The 13,768-nt window shown below is 36.6% G+C and overlaps 1 protein-coding gene across 9 annotated transcripts in view; it reads right to left on the reverse strand.

Moving 5' to 3' along the window:
• Nucleotides 1-13,768, reverse strand: part of LOC132261761 (neurobeachin) — a 114,467-nt gene that overhangs the window by 22,583 nt on the left and 78,116 nt on the right. For all 9 annotated transcript variants that reach the window (XM_059760723.1, XM_059760717.1, XM_059760724.1 and 6 more), the window contains exons 3-7: nucleotides 7,539-7,665; nucleotides 5,391-5,491; nucleotides 5,166-5,261; nucleotides 1,516-1,637; nucleotides 185-311 (exon numbers count right to left, since the gene is read on the reverse strand). In XM_059760723.1, the coding sequence (XP_059616706.1) occupies nucleotides 185-311; nucleotides 1,516-1,637; nucleotides 5,166-5,261; nucleotides 5,391-5,491; nucleotides 7,539-7,665 (573 nt within the window). The remainder of the gene's footprint in view (nucleotides 1-184; nucleotides 312-1,515; nucleotides 1,638-5,165; nucleotides 5,262-5,390; nucleotides 5,492-7,538; nucleotides 7,666-13,768) is intronic.

Here is a 13,768-nt window from a genome sequence, read left to right on the forward strand (position 1 = left end):
TGTTTTCCACCCAGAAATACATTTGACCATATATCCACAATAGAACGCCATATCTAGCGAGAAAAGTATAACCTCGCTTTTCACGTGAATTTATATAGAATACAATGGCTCAGAAAGCTTTAGGGTAGACCATGTACCAGAGCAGCGTGTGCATTGAAATTCAAGAGAATGCGGGAAGACTCACCTTTCTCGGTTGAAATTCATATTTGACACAATGCTGAAAGCCCTTTCCTTTGACTTTCATTGATGTTAACACCAGACAATTGCCGACAAAGTGCGCTGTGTATCCAACACCCTTGGATGTTTTGAAGCTGCAAAAATACAAGGGTAGGAGAAATGTTCATTAAAATTTCCCGTAATTAAATCAAACTCTAGATGGTAGGAAAAAACATGATGGAAAATATTATTTGCTCTATCGGAAAATTCTCCTCTTCGTACTCATATGAACCTTATTAAATTTACGCATGGTGAGAACAAAAAATGCATATGAAAGACTTCTGGAAAGTTTGATTTAATTGGCATTTTCCATTAAGTCTACAAAATTACTATAAATACATTGTCAACGCAAAAAAATCGAATTTTTTTCTCTGGTGGATTCAAAAGCTCAGCTCATATAATAGAAACAATTTTAATATTCAACTAACGAGAAGTAAATCCACTCTATATAACTGCACATTATTGACAAGAATCGCTGTTCCTGCTCAGATTTCACATTGACATTGATTCACATTACATCCCTTCCGCCTCATCATGAAAGTCTGCATTATTTTAGTCATCCCTCTTAATATCCTATTTCATCATTTCTTTACACTGAAAGCAGAATAAGTGGATAAGAGTTTCCATGGTAATATTAGGGGAAAATAAGAATATACTTTAAGAATCACTTTATTTACACATTTGGCCCAGAAAAGCCATAGCAATTGTATTAAACCAATGTTTCACCATTGAAAGTTCCCACAGAGAGACAAAACAGAGACAGAAAGCTGTCGCTCATTTTCTCTTTTCTCTCCAATCCATTAAAATCTCCTCACATTCGAATTTATCCTCAAAATGTACACCCCAACCCCCAGAGGCCAATTTAAAAACCCAATGAGAAATTTACAATGGGAATTGAATTTTCAGAGTGGAGTGGAAAATTTATTGTTTCAATTAATCAAATATAACTGAACACGGGAAGGGAAAGTTTAGAGAGTCTGCCATCCACCACAATTCTCAGTGTGGCTCAACTGTAAAACAATATCATATTTCACACAATCCCAATTTCAATCTCACTGACTTTCTCCATGCCTTTTTTCCCGCGCCTAAGCGGTGAGAAGATATTTCAACAATTTTCCCGTTCACACAGGAAGGGAAGATAAAAGGCGGGGAGCGATGAAGCCCCTGAAGAGCTTTGATGTTTGCATTTTAGGAATGGGAGGAAGTGGGACGCGAGGAAGAAGGTGTGAATGAGCACTAAATAGAAATTGAAATTCAATGGGAGAAATCAATACATAAATAAGAGAAAAATAGACTTACCAGTAGAGATATGGCTTTTCACGTTCAATATTCACAGAATTGATGGGATCCAATCGGAACCACGTTGTGAATGTGAAGCCATTTTCGTACGGCCATTTAGCTAACGGCGGCAGGACAATAGCCTTTTGTATTTTCCATCATCATTTTCCCATACACAAGTCGAAGCGACGGACAATTTCATCATCGCGAGTGGTGGGATAGAAATAAAAATAAGTAAGTCAGTAACAATAATTCAAATATCATACATTATAATGCAAAACATATATTTTACAATCATTCATTCTCCCCCAAAATCGTCACTTGAGACACGAAAAATTAAATGACGCGATATAAGATGATTTTTCCTCTCACAGAAATATAAAAATACCTTCAAGGAGAATTCTCAATAATTTCGCTAATAATAGAATCTCAAAAAAAGCTCCTTTCACTCTAAATGGCACACAAAGAAGTATACAATGATTTTTCGGTGCAATTTTTCCCAAAATATGTTACACTCCAGAGAGTGGAAAATGTTTGGCACAAAATTTTCCCTCATAAAAAATTCTTTCTTGTATCTTTCTGCCACACTAATAAAATCATTGTATAGAGTTTCGTCACGTCTTTACATCTTTCCTTAACTATAATAGTTACGCACGCTGAGAAAATTACACTTTGACTCATCAGAAAGTTTACACCTACAAAATATCCTTTTCCTCTCTCTCTCTTTCTCTCATCCGAAACATCCCTTGAGGGACTTTTCCACAACACCACCTTCAACTCTATAGTCAATTTGTCCCATTTGAATGTCTTAATATTGTAACTTGACATGGTAAGACACCCTCATGATAACTTTACTATTATATTATGCCTTCAGCGTGTAGAGTTGAGTAGAGCTAAGCAAAAACTTAAGGTTATAGATAAGATTCTCGATCTTATGCAGCGTCAGAACAAAAGTCTGATATCTAATATCCTTTATCTATAGTTTTTTGAAAATCATAAATCTACAGAATTGCTCAAGGAAATTTCTCAACAATCTTTACTTAGACAAAATACCGAAATCCACTCATAATCAATTTAATTCATTACCTTTCAAAGACACACTTTCACCAAAGATTCCTGTATGTTATAGTGAATTACAATGCAGAATCCCGAAGCAGAAAATATTATTCCCTTCCATGTCTCGATAGTCAACAAATTCCCATGATACACATGAAAGTCGTACGAAATAATCCAATTCAAGATATACTTCTCAAGTTGGTCTAATGCCAGAGCCAAAGTGAAATATCTTACAAGTCATGAAACTTATGTTAGATAACAACTTTGCAATATTATGGCATTTTCTACATATACATATATAGACATGGGGGTGGGATTTGAAGAAGCACAACTTCACGTACATCTATAGATTATGTTGTTTACGTTGTTCACAATAAAAGGTACACGCTTGTAATTTTATATTTATGCGAATACATGGGATTTTAACGAGCTTCTTATATCACACCCTTATTAATTGGAATTTTCGTGCTTAGCGCTGCTTCATGATGTTCAAGAGTGCGTCGAGAGAGAAATAGCAGATGTTTTCGTACAACTCATTCATACTTTATGTTAATGCTGCATAATTTATTTGGATTATTTGATTATAATTCGCCCTCCCTTCACCTAAAGCCTCTTCCCTTATTCTTTTCACCCAGTTTTTCCATTCACTTTATTGTGGATTTTCCTTCTCCACTCAAATAAACTTCCTGTTCCCAGCTTACTTGCTTCTTTTTTCCACAGAAGGCGAAGCAAGACAGGGAGAGAAGATGAGAGAGTCTGTTTTAGCCCACGTGGAAAATCCCTCGTATAAATGATGAAGGATATACTCGAATTTAGCTATAAGGTACACTAAATGTTCACTCCCCGACGTGTTTGTATGCAGGGATTTCCTGCTGCTCTCTCTCTCCGTCCAAAGAAAATTAGCTGTTGGTGCTTTTGTAGCCCAACCACCAAGGATTTCTGCCTCAATTTCACACAACTAAAATCTCCATAGCATTAATATTAATAAGAGAAAACTCATGGAAATGGATTAAAATTCAACTGTGTAACAAGCTCAAAAAAGTTTTTTAGTCTCCTGGTAAAGCTCGCAATATTCGAATCGTTTCTCCCTCTCTCTCTCTCTCTTTCTTTCTCCCTGTGCTTTTTTGCACTTCGCTGACTATACATGAGCTTTTTATTGACCCATTCACACAAAATACCCAAAACTTCCTCTACTTTTTCATTTATCAAAGAGAATATAAGAGAGGATCCAGAATTAAAAAGAGAGGAAGAAGAAAGGTAACGAGCAATGGTTTCAAATTACAAATTCACATTTGTACCAAATGAAAATATAAAATAAAGGAGAGAAATCCATTAAACATTTAGATTACACAGCAATTTAATCTCTAAATGGTGCTTTTTCCAGATCCGTCCATTCTTTTTCTCTGCACACACACACTTTTTCTCTCGCCTTTCACTCCTTCTCTCATGACACTGCGAGTCGTGCAAGTGAAATCCAATGACTGGAGACTGAATGATTAAAAGCTTCCATTTGAGAGGAAAAAGAAGAGTTTATACACATCTCGATAACTCTACAATTTCATCTTGTTTGTAATTAACTTTGGCACACAAGTTTGCTTTTCCACCCAAAAATCTCCATCTTTCCATCCTATCTTTTCGCGCCACAATTCGCGTTCCCTTTTTGGGGGAGAAAAATAGGAAAAGGTGTCTTCTGGAGATAGAGAAAAACTTTCTTGAATTAGCTGTCAAGAATGACTCAATTGATTGATTTAGTTTTTCTTCTCGCAACCATTGAAACTTGATGAGTGACACGGGAAAAAGTTTTGCAGAAAAGTAAAAGAATATTTTTCTTACTGGGTAAAGTTTCGGAAAATTGCGATTGTCGTAAAGTTGGGGTGAAACTCTGCCTTCAAATCCATTAAATTCTCCAACCATTAATCTCAATATTTCAAAACACATTTGACTATCATGCTATTAAACGTAGTTTTTTAAATATCAGTAAATCTCAGTGCATTGCTTAAAAAAAGACATTTATCGTTCTGGATCTCTCTTTTTTGTTATTTAAAAATACACTAACTATCGCTTTTCATACATATTTCATGGTTGTTTGCAGATAATTAGACTTCTTTCAAATTCGGCCCCATTCGGCTTTCTCAGAGGGCGTAAGACAAACTTTTTCCACGTCAAGCGCGAAAAAAATCACCCTCGCCGAAAAAAATATATCTCAAGTCTGAAACCCTCATTTCTGAAGCCATTAGAATCGTAATCAGAAGAGACAACTTTGTTTCCTCTCACTCCTATCACTTTTCCAAGACTTTTCCTCCTTATATATATTTTTCATACAATTAAGCAAACCTTAATTAGTGCCCGTGTTAAATTCAAAGATATTCCGTACTCTTTATTGTTGTATTCCCATTTCTTTCTCACTCGTGCCGTCAATTTTTTTTTCCTCTTTACATGCCATTTTTTGGTCCTCGAATGGAGCAAATCGAGTTTCCTACCTTGCCATTTACCAACTTTTCTTCCTTTTTTTGTACAAATATCACGCAAATTGCTATATTTCATTTAATTCAATTGAATTGAGGGACGAAATGGGGGAGAAAAGTGCTTGTTGTTGAAGTGAATGATTAACTCACCGATCCTTTTCGCCCAGGAAAACTGAAGAAAACATCCGGTCCATTGCGATGTGGCATTTGTCGTAGAACATTTAATAACTTTGCTGAATGTCGCGGCTGCCATGTGCAGGTGGAAATTTAAAGAAAAAAAAAAGTTGGAGAAAGGGAGAAATATATTTTCAGCGTGATTGCGCCAATCAGAGAGTTATTTGATGGCAAAACATTGTGCCAAGCCACAAGACTTACCCATTTCCCATTAACAGCTTTCATAGCGCCAAACAGAAGTTTCAACTCCTTCACCGTGATGCTGTAGCTCGCCAGAACACCCAACATTTCAATAAGTAAGTCTGCAAATTGGGTGAAAGAACAATTTGATTAATAATTTATTGCCACCTCCTTTAACGCGCAATGTGAAGAAGCCATCCAATTCTTCCTCCCTCTTAATTATTTATTACACCTTGCATAGCATAAAACAGACAATTTTTTCACCACTTTCTGGCCCTTTTCGCGCTCACACTCTCTTAATTCTTATACTGTAATTCCCTTTTCTCATCCTCCGCTGCAGGTGAAAAAAAAATCGAGGGTGGAAAGGGTGAAAATATTAAAATTTACCATTGAATTTTGAGCCTGTGAAATTCCTCTTCATCATCTCCAACTTTTCTATCTCCAAAAATTTCTCAAGCCTCTTCACCTTTTCCTCCTCAGCCCCAAAATAATGTGTCATAAATTTTCCACTCCCCAACTTTTCATCTTCGCACTCAAAACATTTCGCCTCTTTATTGCCCAACCACCCTGACGAACAACCCAGACGCTCTCAAGATTGGCACTTCAGTTAAATTAACAGAAACAAACACTTGCGAATTCTCCCAAAAATTATATTCTCCTCTCACGCTAAAAACGTTGTCATAAAGGGACGCGATATTGTGTCTTTCTTATATAAAATTTATACTTTCAACTCGCCCTGTAAGTGACTGAGAGGCATATAAAAGTTGAAATTGTTGCGCGGAAAATGAAATGATTTCAGCACCCCAAACACACGCACACAAAACCACCATTCGTGACATTTAAAGCTCCGCATTTGGCTTATTCTATTATTTTTGCCACCCACTTTCCACGGTTCCGAGAATTGAGCATTAATATAAAATTAATTTATATATTCTCAATATTTCGCCTATTTTCCACCCTATTTTTCACACATTTTCCCCACGCATTCCTGCCGCCCCTCAGGCAATATTCCATCGCCAAAAGGTATATTTGTGCTTTAAAGCTCACACAAAAGTGCCCGAGGATTACACTGAAATTAAACGATAGAGCACAAAATTCGATTGATTTACAAGTGACACGTGAAAAAAGTAGATATAACAGTGTGAAATGCAACAAAAGCAGAAATGGTGTGTGTAATAAAATAACAACACATTTTGATTGACAATTTATATCAGTCACACCCAGAAAAATATTGATCATGTTTCACTGATTTAGCCTCTCTTTCCCCTGGCAAAATATTATCACTACATTGATATATTTTTCATCTTCTAAACATTTTCAAAGCCGAAAGTATGCTCGTGAGATGCCAAAATAGAATTTATTACGCGAAAGTTGGTGCAATTTTTCTCATCTCGCTGCCATGAAAAGCACTCAAACTGCTCAGACATTTTCCCATCGATATGGAGAAGGAATGAAATCTGATTGATCCGAGTGGAAAATAGATGGGAAAATACAAACGACTTTTATTTGGAGATATTCGTTACCATCTAATATCATGAAATTCACTTTGGAAAATTGCATTTCACATTGAGCACTCGAGTATTGAGATATTTTAACAAAAAATATTACAATATTGAATTCGAGCACTTTTCATATCTGACAATCCAGATTTATATTTGTTAAAATTTTTAAGTTTAAAAATACACAAATCGTTTTTTTTAAGTCGACAGTTTGTTTTGTACATATTTCTGTACTACGTTCAGGAAGAAATTTTGCTTTAAACCCGCTTTTCAAATTCTATTTGCTGTAGAAAAATATTATTTTTTAATTTCGTTTTCGCTATGAATTTCTATTATTCTAATTATGCACATTACTAATTTATTTCTATTTCTTTAGATATTTTTTCTGTGCATGTCTAAAAAATAGTACTGAAAATTTCTTTCCGACAGAATTTATTATATTTTATACGTCGGTTTTTTTCATAATGTGAAATACTTTCTATCTTTTAATTTACCGCTGAAGTTTTACTATATTTTAAACTCGCCCCAAAATCACAGAGAAAAAAAGATACATAAACCATCCCTTCCAGTGAGTTTTGAAAGTTTGTTCTTTATGCACTATGTTTTTTCTCATGCTGCACGAAGGAAAACAGGTGCAGGGTGAGGCACAACAATATATCAACATTTTTACCTGCAACAACAGTTTCAGCACGTTGCAATCGCACCAAAACGTGTTCTATTAATCCAACATCTGTGCACGCCTGCAGATTACGAACACTCTTTCGCAGAATCGCGATGAATACACTCCATATTTCAGCCTGAAATTATAAGAGAAGATGTTGCAATTAGTGCCACTGTAAATTATTTCACATCCCCAAAGTGAGCATAATTACATAAATAATTTATATAGAGCATATGCAAATCTTGCGTCACTCTTTTGTGCAAATAATGTATTTGGAGGCAAATTTAAAGGACTGTGCAATTCATCACTTCAAAGTGAGAATATCAAGAATTTGTACCGCATGTTTTCCCCCATTTTCTTAGACTTTGCTGAGAATAGAAACTTTGAAAATGGAGAAGAATTCAATTAGACACATTAGAAGAGATCTTAGAAATTTTACCCTCTTGAGCACATCTAGAAACACTGGTAACATTATTAAATTTCTTCTGTCTTCACGTGAGGACTTTTCCTTCACCTCCATTTCGAGTATGTGGAAAAATTTCCACACGAGAAGAAGTAAGAGAATGCTTTCTGAGCCACGCGAAGCAATATAAAGCGGCAAGTGCTTTGAGAAATTTATGTGAAATTTGATATGTAATTCTTCCCTAATTAATCCAACTCACCCTCTCTGACGCAATTCCGCCCCATTCATAAGCTTCACCTGACTCTCGGCAAGTAATTAGAGATTAACTGCGTTCGTAATTAGCGCATTTCTCGGTGGTAAAGTAATTAGAGCATGCTTAAAGCTTGCATATAAATTAATATAGCGTTGAAAATTGCATCCAATGCCCAGCAACCATTTAATCTTTGATGGCGTCTAATTTCCTTCACTCCATTCTGAAATTCCATTTCACTTCACATCCAAAAACGGATGTTGTTGCAATGCAACACAGCATCCAGAGTGCTCCCAAAAGCCCACCACATCCGCCCCCAATCTTTCGCCATTTTCGCCATGACACGCGATGCAAAGCGGTACGAAGATGAATGAGAGCGAAGAACTAAAGCTGCGGAGTTGGTAGCATCTGGGGTTGACTGTGCTTAAGGAAGTTTGAAGAGGAATCTCATCAAGTGCATTAAATGACATTACACTTCTCTTCAGTCTCTATGGCAAGGTATATCAAGACGAAAAATGTCTGCGACACGAACGTTCGTTCTCTTGAAAATTAATATTAATCACATTTTCGTGTGAAAGGATCTTCCCATTCTCTGCACACAATCATCGCGAATTCTTCCACCTCGTCTCTTCTTAACACAATTAACCCATGGATATTGCCGTAATTTTAAATTCAATCAATTTCATTAATGGAATTTATTGATTTCACACCCAACGCTTTCGAGATGGTCTTCTCTCGAATGAAAATTCAGAAAAATTCTCTACAGTCATGCAATATTTTCTACTAATGATCAATTTTTTCTCAACTTCCAATCATTTCTGAAACCCCTAAAATTTTCTATTCTATAATAAATAGTCATATAGCTCATCCTCTTCAGAATATACAGGGATTTAATGCCATACTCTGTGATTAGCACAATGTAGAGTGCTGCATTTCCTTCCTGTACTTCTGTCTGTTCATATGCACTATTTTCAATGTACTCTCTTTTGGACTGAGTAATTGGTATCACTGACCATAGATTTCCCAAGAGACCAGAGAATGTTTCACTGACTTTCCCAAATCCACGTTATATCTATTGCAGTGTGACCAAAGTTTCTCCAACTACAGAGCGACAGATGAAAAACTTTTCGCCATGAAGTACTCAACATTCAAGTGGAAGATTGGTAAATATTTTTATAGCTGGTTCATTCTCTTCATTATATCATTTCACCTTTCGCCATGTATGTATGTGTGCGGCGCTCCTGGAGGAGAGTTGTTATTCATAAGTGAGCAATGTGACTGAGGCTAGAGCACAAAATTGGCCCCAAATATTGATCAACTCTCCCCCAAAACTGTGGAAGTCTGGATGGTGGCATAGGAGAAATATATGTTAATAATTCTCGAGGTGTCGAGACATCTCATTTCCTCTCCTTCAACCTCTCTCAACAATGCAGACGCCATCCATTTAATAAACCCACCCTTATAGACCTTCATATATAGACACATTTCTCACTACACCGAAGCACCGAAGAATATCGATCCAATTTGGAGGGAAAATAATTCACAAAAAGGATATTAATTGCAGCCACTGGAGAAACTATTATCCTCATACACTCACCATTTCCCATTTCCATTGGCAAAGGTGGAAAAGTCAGAAGAGTCCAGACACTCTGTATTGAATTCTACCAATTTCACCCTCATTTCTTCAAGCTCTACGGTGCCATATTAAATGAACGTGCTCGCTGGATCGACAATTTCACCTCATTTCAATTTTGTCTCGCTCCCAGCAAGCCGTTATTCGGCACAATTATACCATAAATTAACCAACAGCCCGATATTCCGACTAACAGCACATATACAGGACGAATGGAACTCATTTATAAGCTCAAGATACAGCCCAAGAGATTTATGCTCAAGCATTTTGTGCTTCAACTCCACATATTTACACAATATACATGTACATATGCATACTCATAATTCGAAAATCCATTGTATTTCACGAGATACTAAGCCAACCCAATGATGTGCATAATTTTTGCTGCATTTGTTTACTATTAATATGAGAAATCCATATAAACTATATTTAGCTACACATATCACTCTAAAATTTACTCAATATTCATGAAATTTAGATTTTCCATGCATACAAAATGCATGTCTGAATGAATTTATTAATATTTAAATTAAATATATACTTGCATTTTGCTTCCAACAACAATACATTTAAAGCTTCAATCTAAAACACCGCACTGAAATTTCATCGAACTTGGCCTTGTAATTCAATTAAAAATTTCATTTAATTAAATTTTATTCATTAAGACTAACCGCACTTCTTAGATATTGCTTCATACATATATTCTAAACTTGATTAACTTCAACCATTTAGAGCCTTTTCGGGGGAGTTTTATTGCGCGGTCTCTGAAAATTCAATGATTTTCAACTCTAGAAAGTTGAATTATCTACAAAATGACCATTCTCTCTGTGTCTCTATGCATTGACTCATAAAATTTATACAGCAGCTTTAGCTCGCTGAAAGAACCAATTCACAAGATAAATGTTTTTCTTCAATTTCACATGAATTGATTTTGTACATGAAAACTTGTACAATTGTATAAAAATATCCCTGTCGACATTATTATGCAAAAAGGGATGCAACAATTAAATGAAAATTGAAAAATTTAGATCTCTTGCATCGATAAATGCCACAATTTAAGCATTTGAACATATTAATTGCACATGTGAATGAACTTTTCTTCCAAGGTCTTCTTCACTTTCCATCTCTTCTACCCTCAGAGACACTTCAAGTCTGTGTTTTTTTTCTTCTTCTCTCTTTCTTCAGAGAGGGAAAATGGCTTGAGGTTTGCATTTGAGAATGAGACAAATGAGGCTGAAAAAACAATTGGAGCACATCAAATAAGAGACAAAGATTTAAATTTTTTCACCAAATACTAGCAAAGCAAAAAGACGACGCAGACATGAATAAAAAATTGCTAAATGAGTCGAATACGAAACGCTGAGAGACAATTTTGTGTAAATAAGATGGTTGGAAAATTTCAGTGCAAAATTAGAAATTCCATCCCATTGATGCCCTTTTTCCACCATCATTCTGGCCACTCTCTGTTGTATGTCACTCAGTAATAATAAGCAAATACACCTACTTTCAATTCCCACGTCTTTATCGCACTTTTAACTTCTTCGCGGAACATATTCCTATTCCAGCCACACCCTCGAGTTCTATTTTGAGATGTGCCAATAGCAAAAGCATCCAATTAAAGCCGCACATCCCAATGGATATGGCAAATTAATTGCTATGGATAATTTTAATTATCAACTCCAGTCCAATCTCCGTTTTTCCATCCCTTCTTGCGCCTCTCAGCCCACCCACCGTTCCCAATTTGCCAGGAATTTCAAATCCACCCCCAGTGCGATGTGCATGCAAGAAACAAGGGTGGCGCCCGCAGGGCAGGAAGCAACTTCCTCGGTATTTGATCTATTTGATATTCCTCCAGAATTTCTCCCACATAATAAAACGCAACCAAACCCCCTTCTTTTCTCGTCCATTAAATCTCGGCGCTCTAGCCTCGAGTTGTTCCTCGGCCTCAAATTGGCCGAGGCAAGAGGTTGAGGTATCAAAATACAAGGCGTGAAAACGTGTAGCGGCCGGATATTTGCTGTGGGGCTTTTTGGTTCAGGCAATATAATGAAAAAGTTGATGATTTTTTTCTTCCTACTCTGGATCGTGGGCGAAACACCCACACGTCAAGCAATTAGGCATACTTTATGATCCTGAGAATCTCATTTCAAATAAACTGGCAGCGCAATAAGAAAAAGTTGCGGAGTAATTTCGTTTTGATTACCATTTCAGAGATAATTCAACACAGGTTCTCAAGATAAAAGCAAATAAAGAGTCTATTGCATCATATCAAACACTGAAATTTTCAAATATATGCGATTTTTAAAACAAAAATGCTGCAGAAGAATAGAAAAATACACTCTATTGGAAAGAGATTATCATAAATTTCAGCAATATTGCACTAAAAGTGTCCAAATGGTATTACATCACCTTTTAGTTGCTGTTTTTTTCTGATCTTACTATGTGATTCTTAACTTTCTGCTAAGGCTAAAGGGTTTTACATAGTGTATTCAACCCAGAGTTTTTTGCGTGCAGTGGAAAATCCTTTTGGCAAAACTTTGTCCGTCTCGTGCCTTCTTCTCATGGGATAATTCGAAAATCCCTTTCAGATGGCCAAAGAACATTTAATATCCTCATCCAGAGCTCATTTATAGTCCGTAACTGAGTTACATGGGAGAAAAGCAATGACGACAGCCAGCGTACAAATACACGAACATGAATTCAACTTTTATTAAAGTGACGTTAATTGTGTCGTCGACTCGCAGTGAGTAAACCATTGTGCAGATGAGGATAATTCCATAGGATGGTGAAATAGGAACTTTCGCAACTTTTAACTTTGTAATCCTCCCTCAGTGCGCAGTGAATCTTTTCGGCATGATAGTAATAATAACGTAAGCGCCGCCGGCGGTGCGAGTGAGGCAAAAAACTTTATGACTCTCTTTCTCTTCTCTTAGCCCACATCTCGCGCATCTCATTGGACTTGTGCACCTTCGCCCGCTCTCCAGCCCATGCAGAAGAACAATATTTTGCACCAACAATGCAATTATCTTGCAAATACAGAGCATAATGCGCACTGCGAGCTCAATAAGGTCTTGAGCTTATGATGAAATTTCACCATTCGCCCTCTGCCTTCATGGGAAAAACTCCCACCCAAATTTATATTTATATTTTAATCCCTATTCCCATCTCTTCACAAGAGTTTCCTCCTATTTGTGTTCACTTCACCCTCCGGATTTCATCCAGCGAAAATTGTTTCGCATTCTCCAGCTAGAGTTCTTCCCACCCATAAAAGTTCGTTTACTACAAATTCCTTCTATATTATGCTTTTCCATCCAATACAGAGTCTTCCTTGCAAATACTATCCTTTCTTTTTTTTCACTCTCCTTCTCCACATTGATGGGCCTTCTTTCGCTTTTCAGGCTCATCTTTTCCTGACTATTTGTGGTTGTATCGTGAAAATCACAAATGCTTCGTCTTTGCGACTTCCGAGAGACACCTAAAAACGAATATAAGGGGTTTCCCATGAATTGCTGAATCACCAAGACGCAATTTTTGCCATGGTTCTGGCTTCAGCACACACACACACTGTAATTGAATGTTCCACACAGATAATTCTTGTACAGGCGAGGACGGACTTTCACTGCAAGGAAAGCATGATATTGAGATTATAACTCCTCTAGAATGTTTCTTCCCCAAAACTGAATTTCACTCTAATATTCAATATGGGATTACTCAGATTCAATATAGAATTATGTAGAGGAAAAAGTAGACGACCACAGTCCGTTCGAGAAGACCTTTTTCTCCTTGAAATTCTTCCCAAACCGCATCGTGAGCACTTACGCCACATGAATGGTGGATATTGACAATCGATTTCAAAGCACCGCACATCCTTCACTCTCTAGGAAAAAGTCTCAATAGATTCCATTTTCCATTTTGCCCATCCCTCAGAAAATTATCCACACATTTCACCTATT

Source organism: Phlebotomus argentipes, unplaced genomic scaffold (genome assembly GCF_947086385.1).
Source record: "Phlebotomus argentipes unplaced genomic scaffold, Phlebotomus argentipes genome assembly contig_15, whole genome shotgun sequence".
NCBI lineage: Eukaryota > Metazoa > Arthropoda > Insecta > Diptera > Psychodidae > Phlebotomus > Phlebotomus argentipes.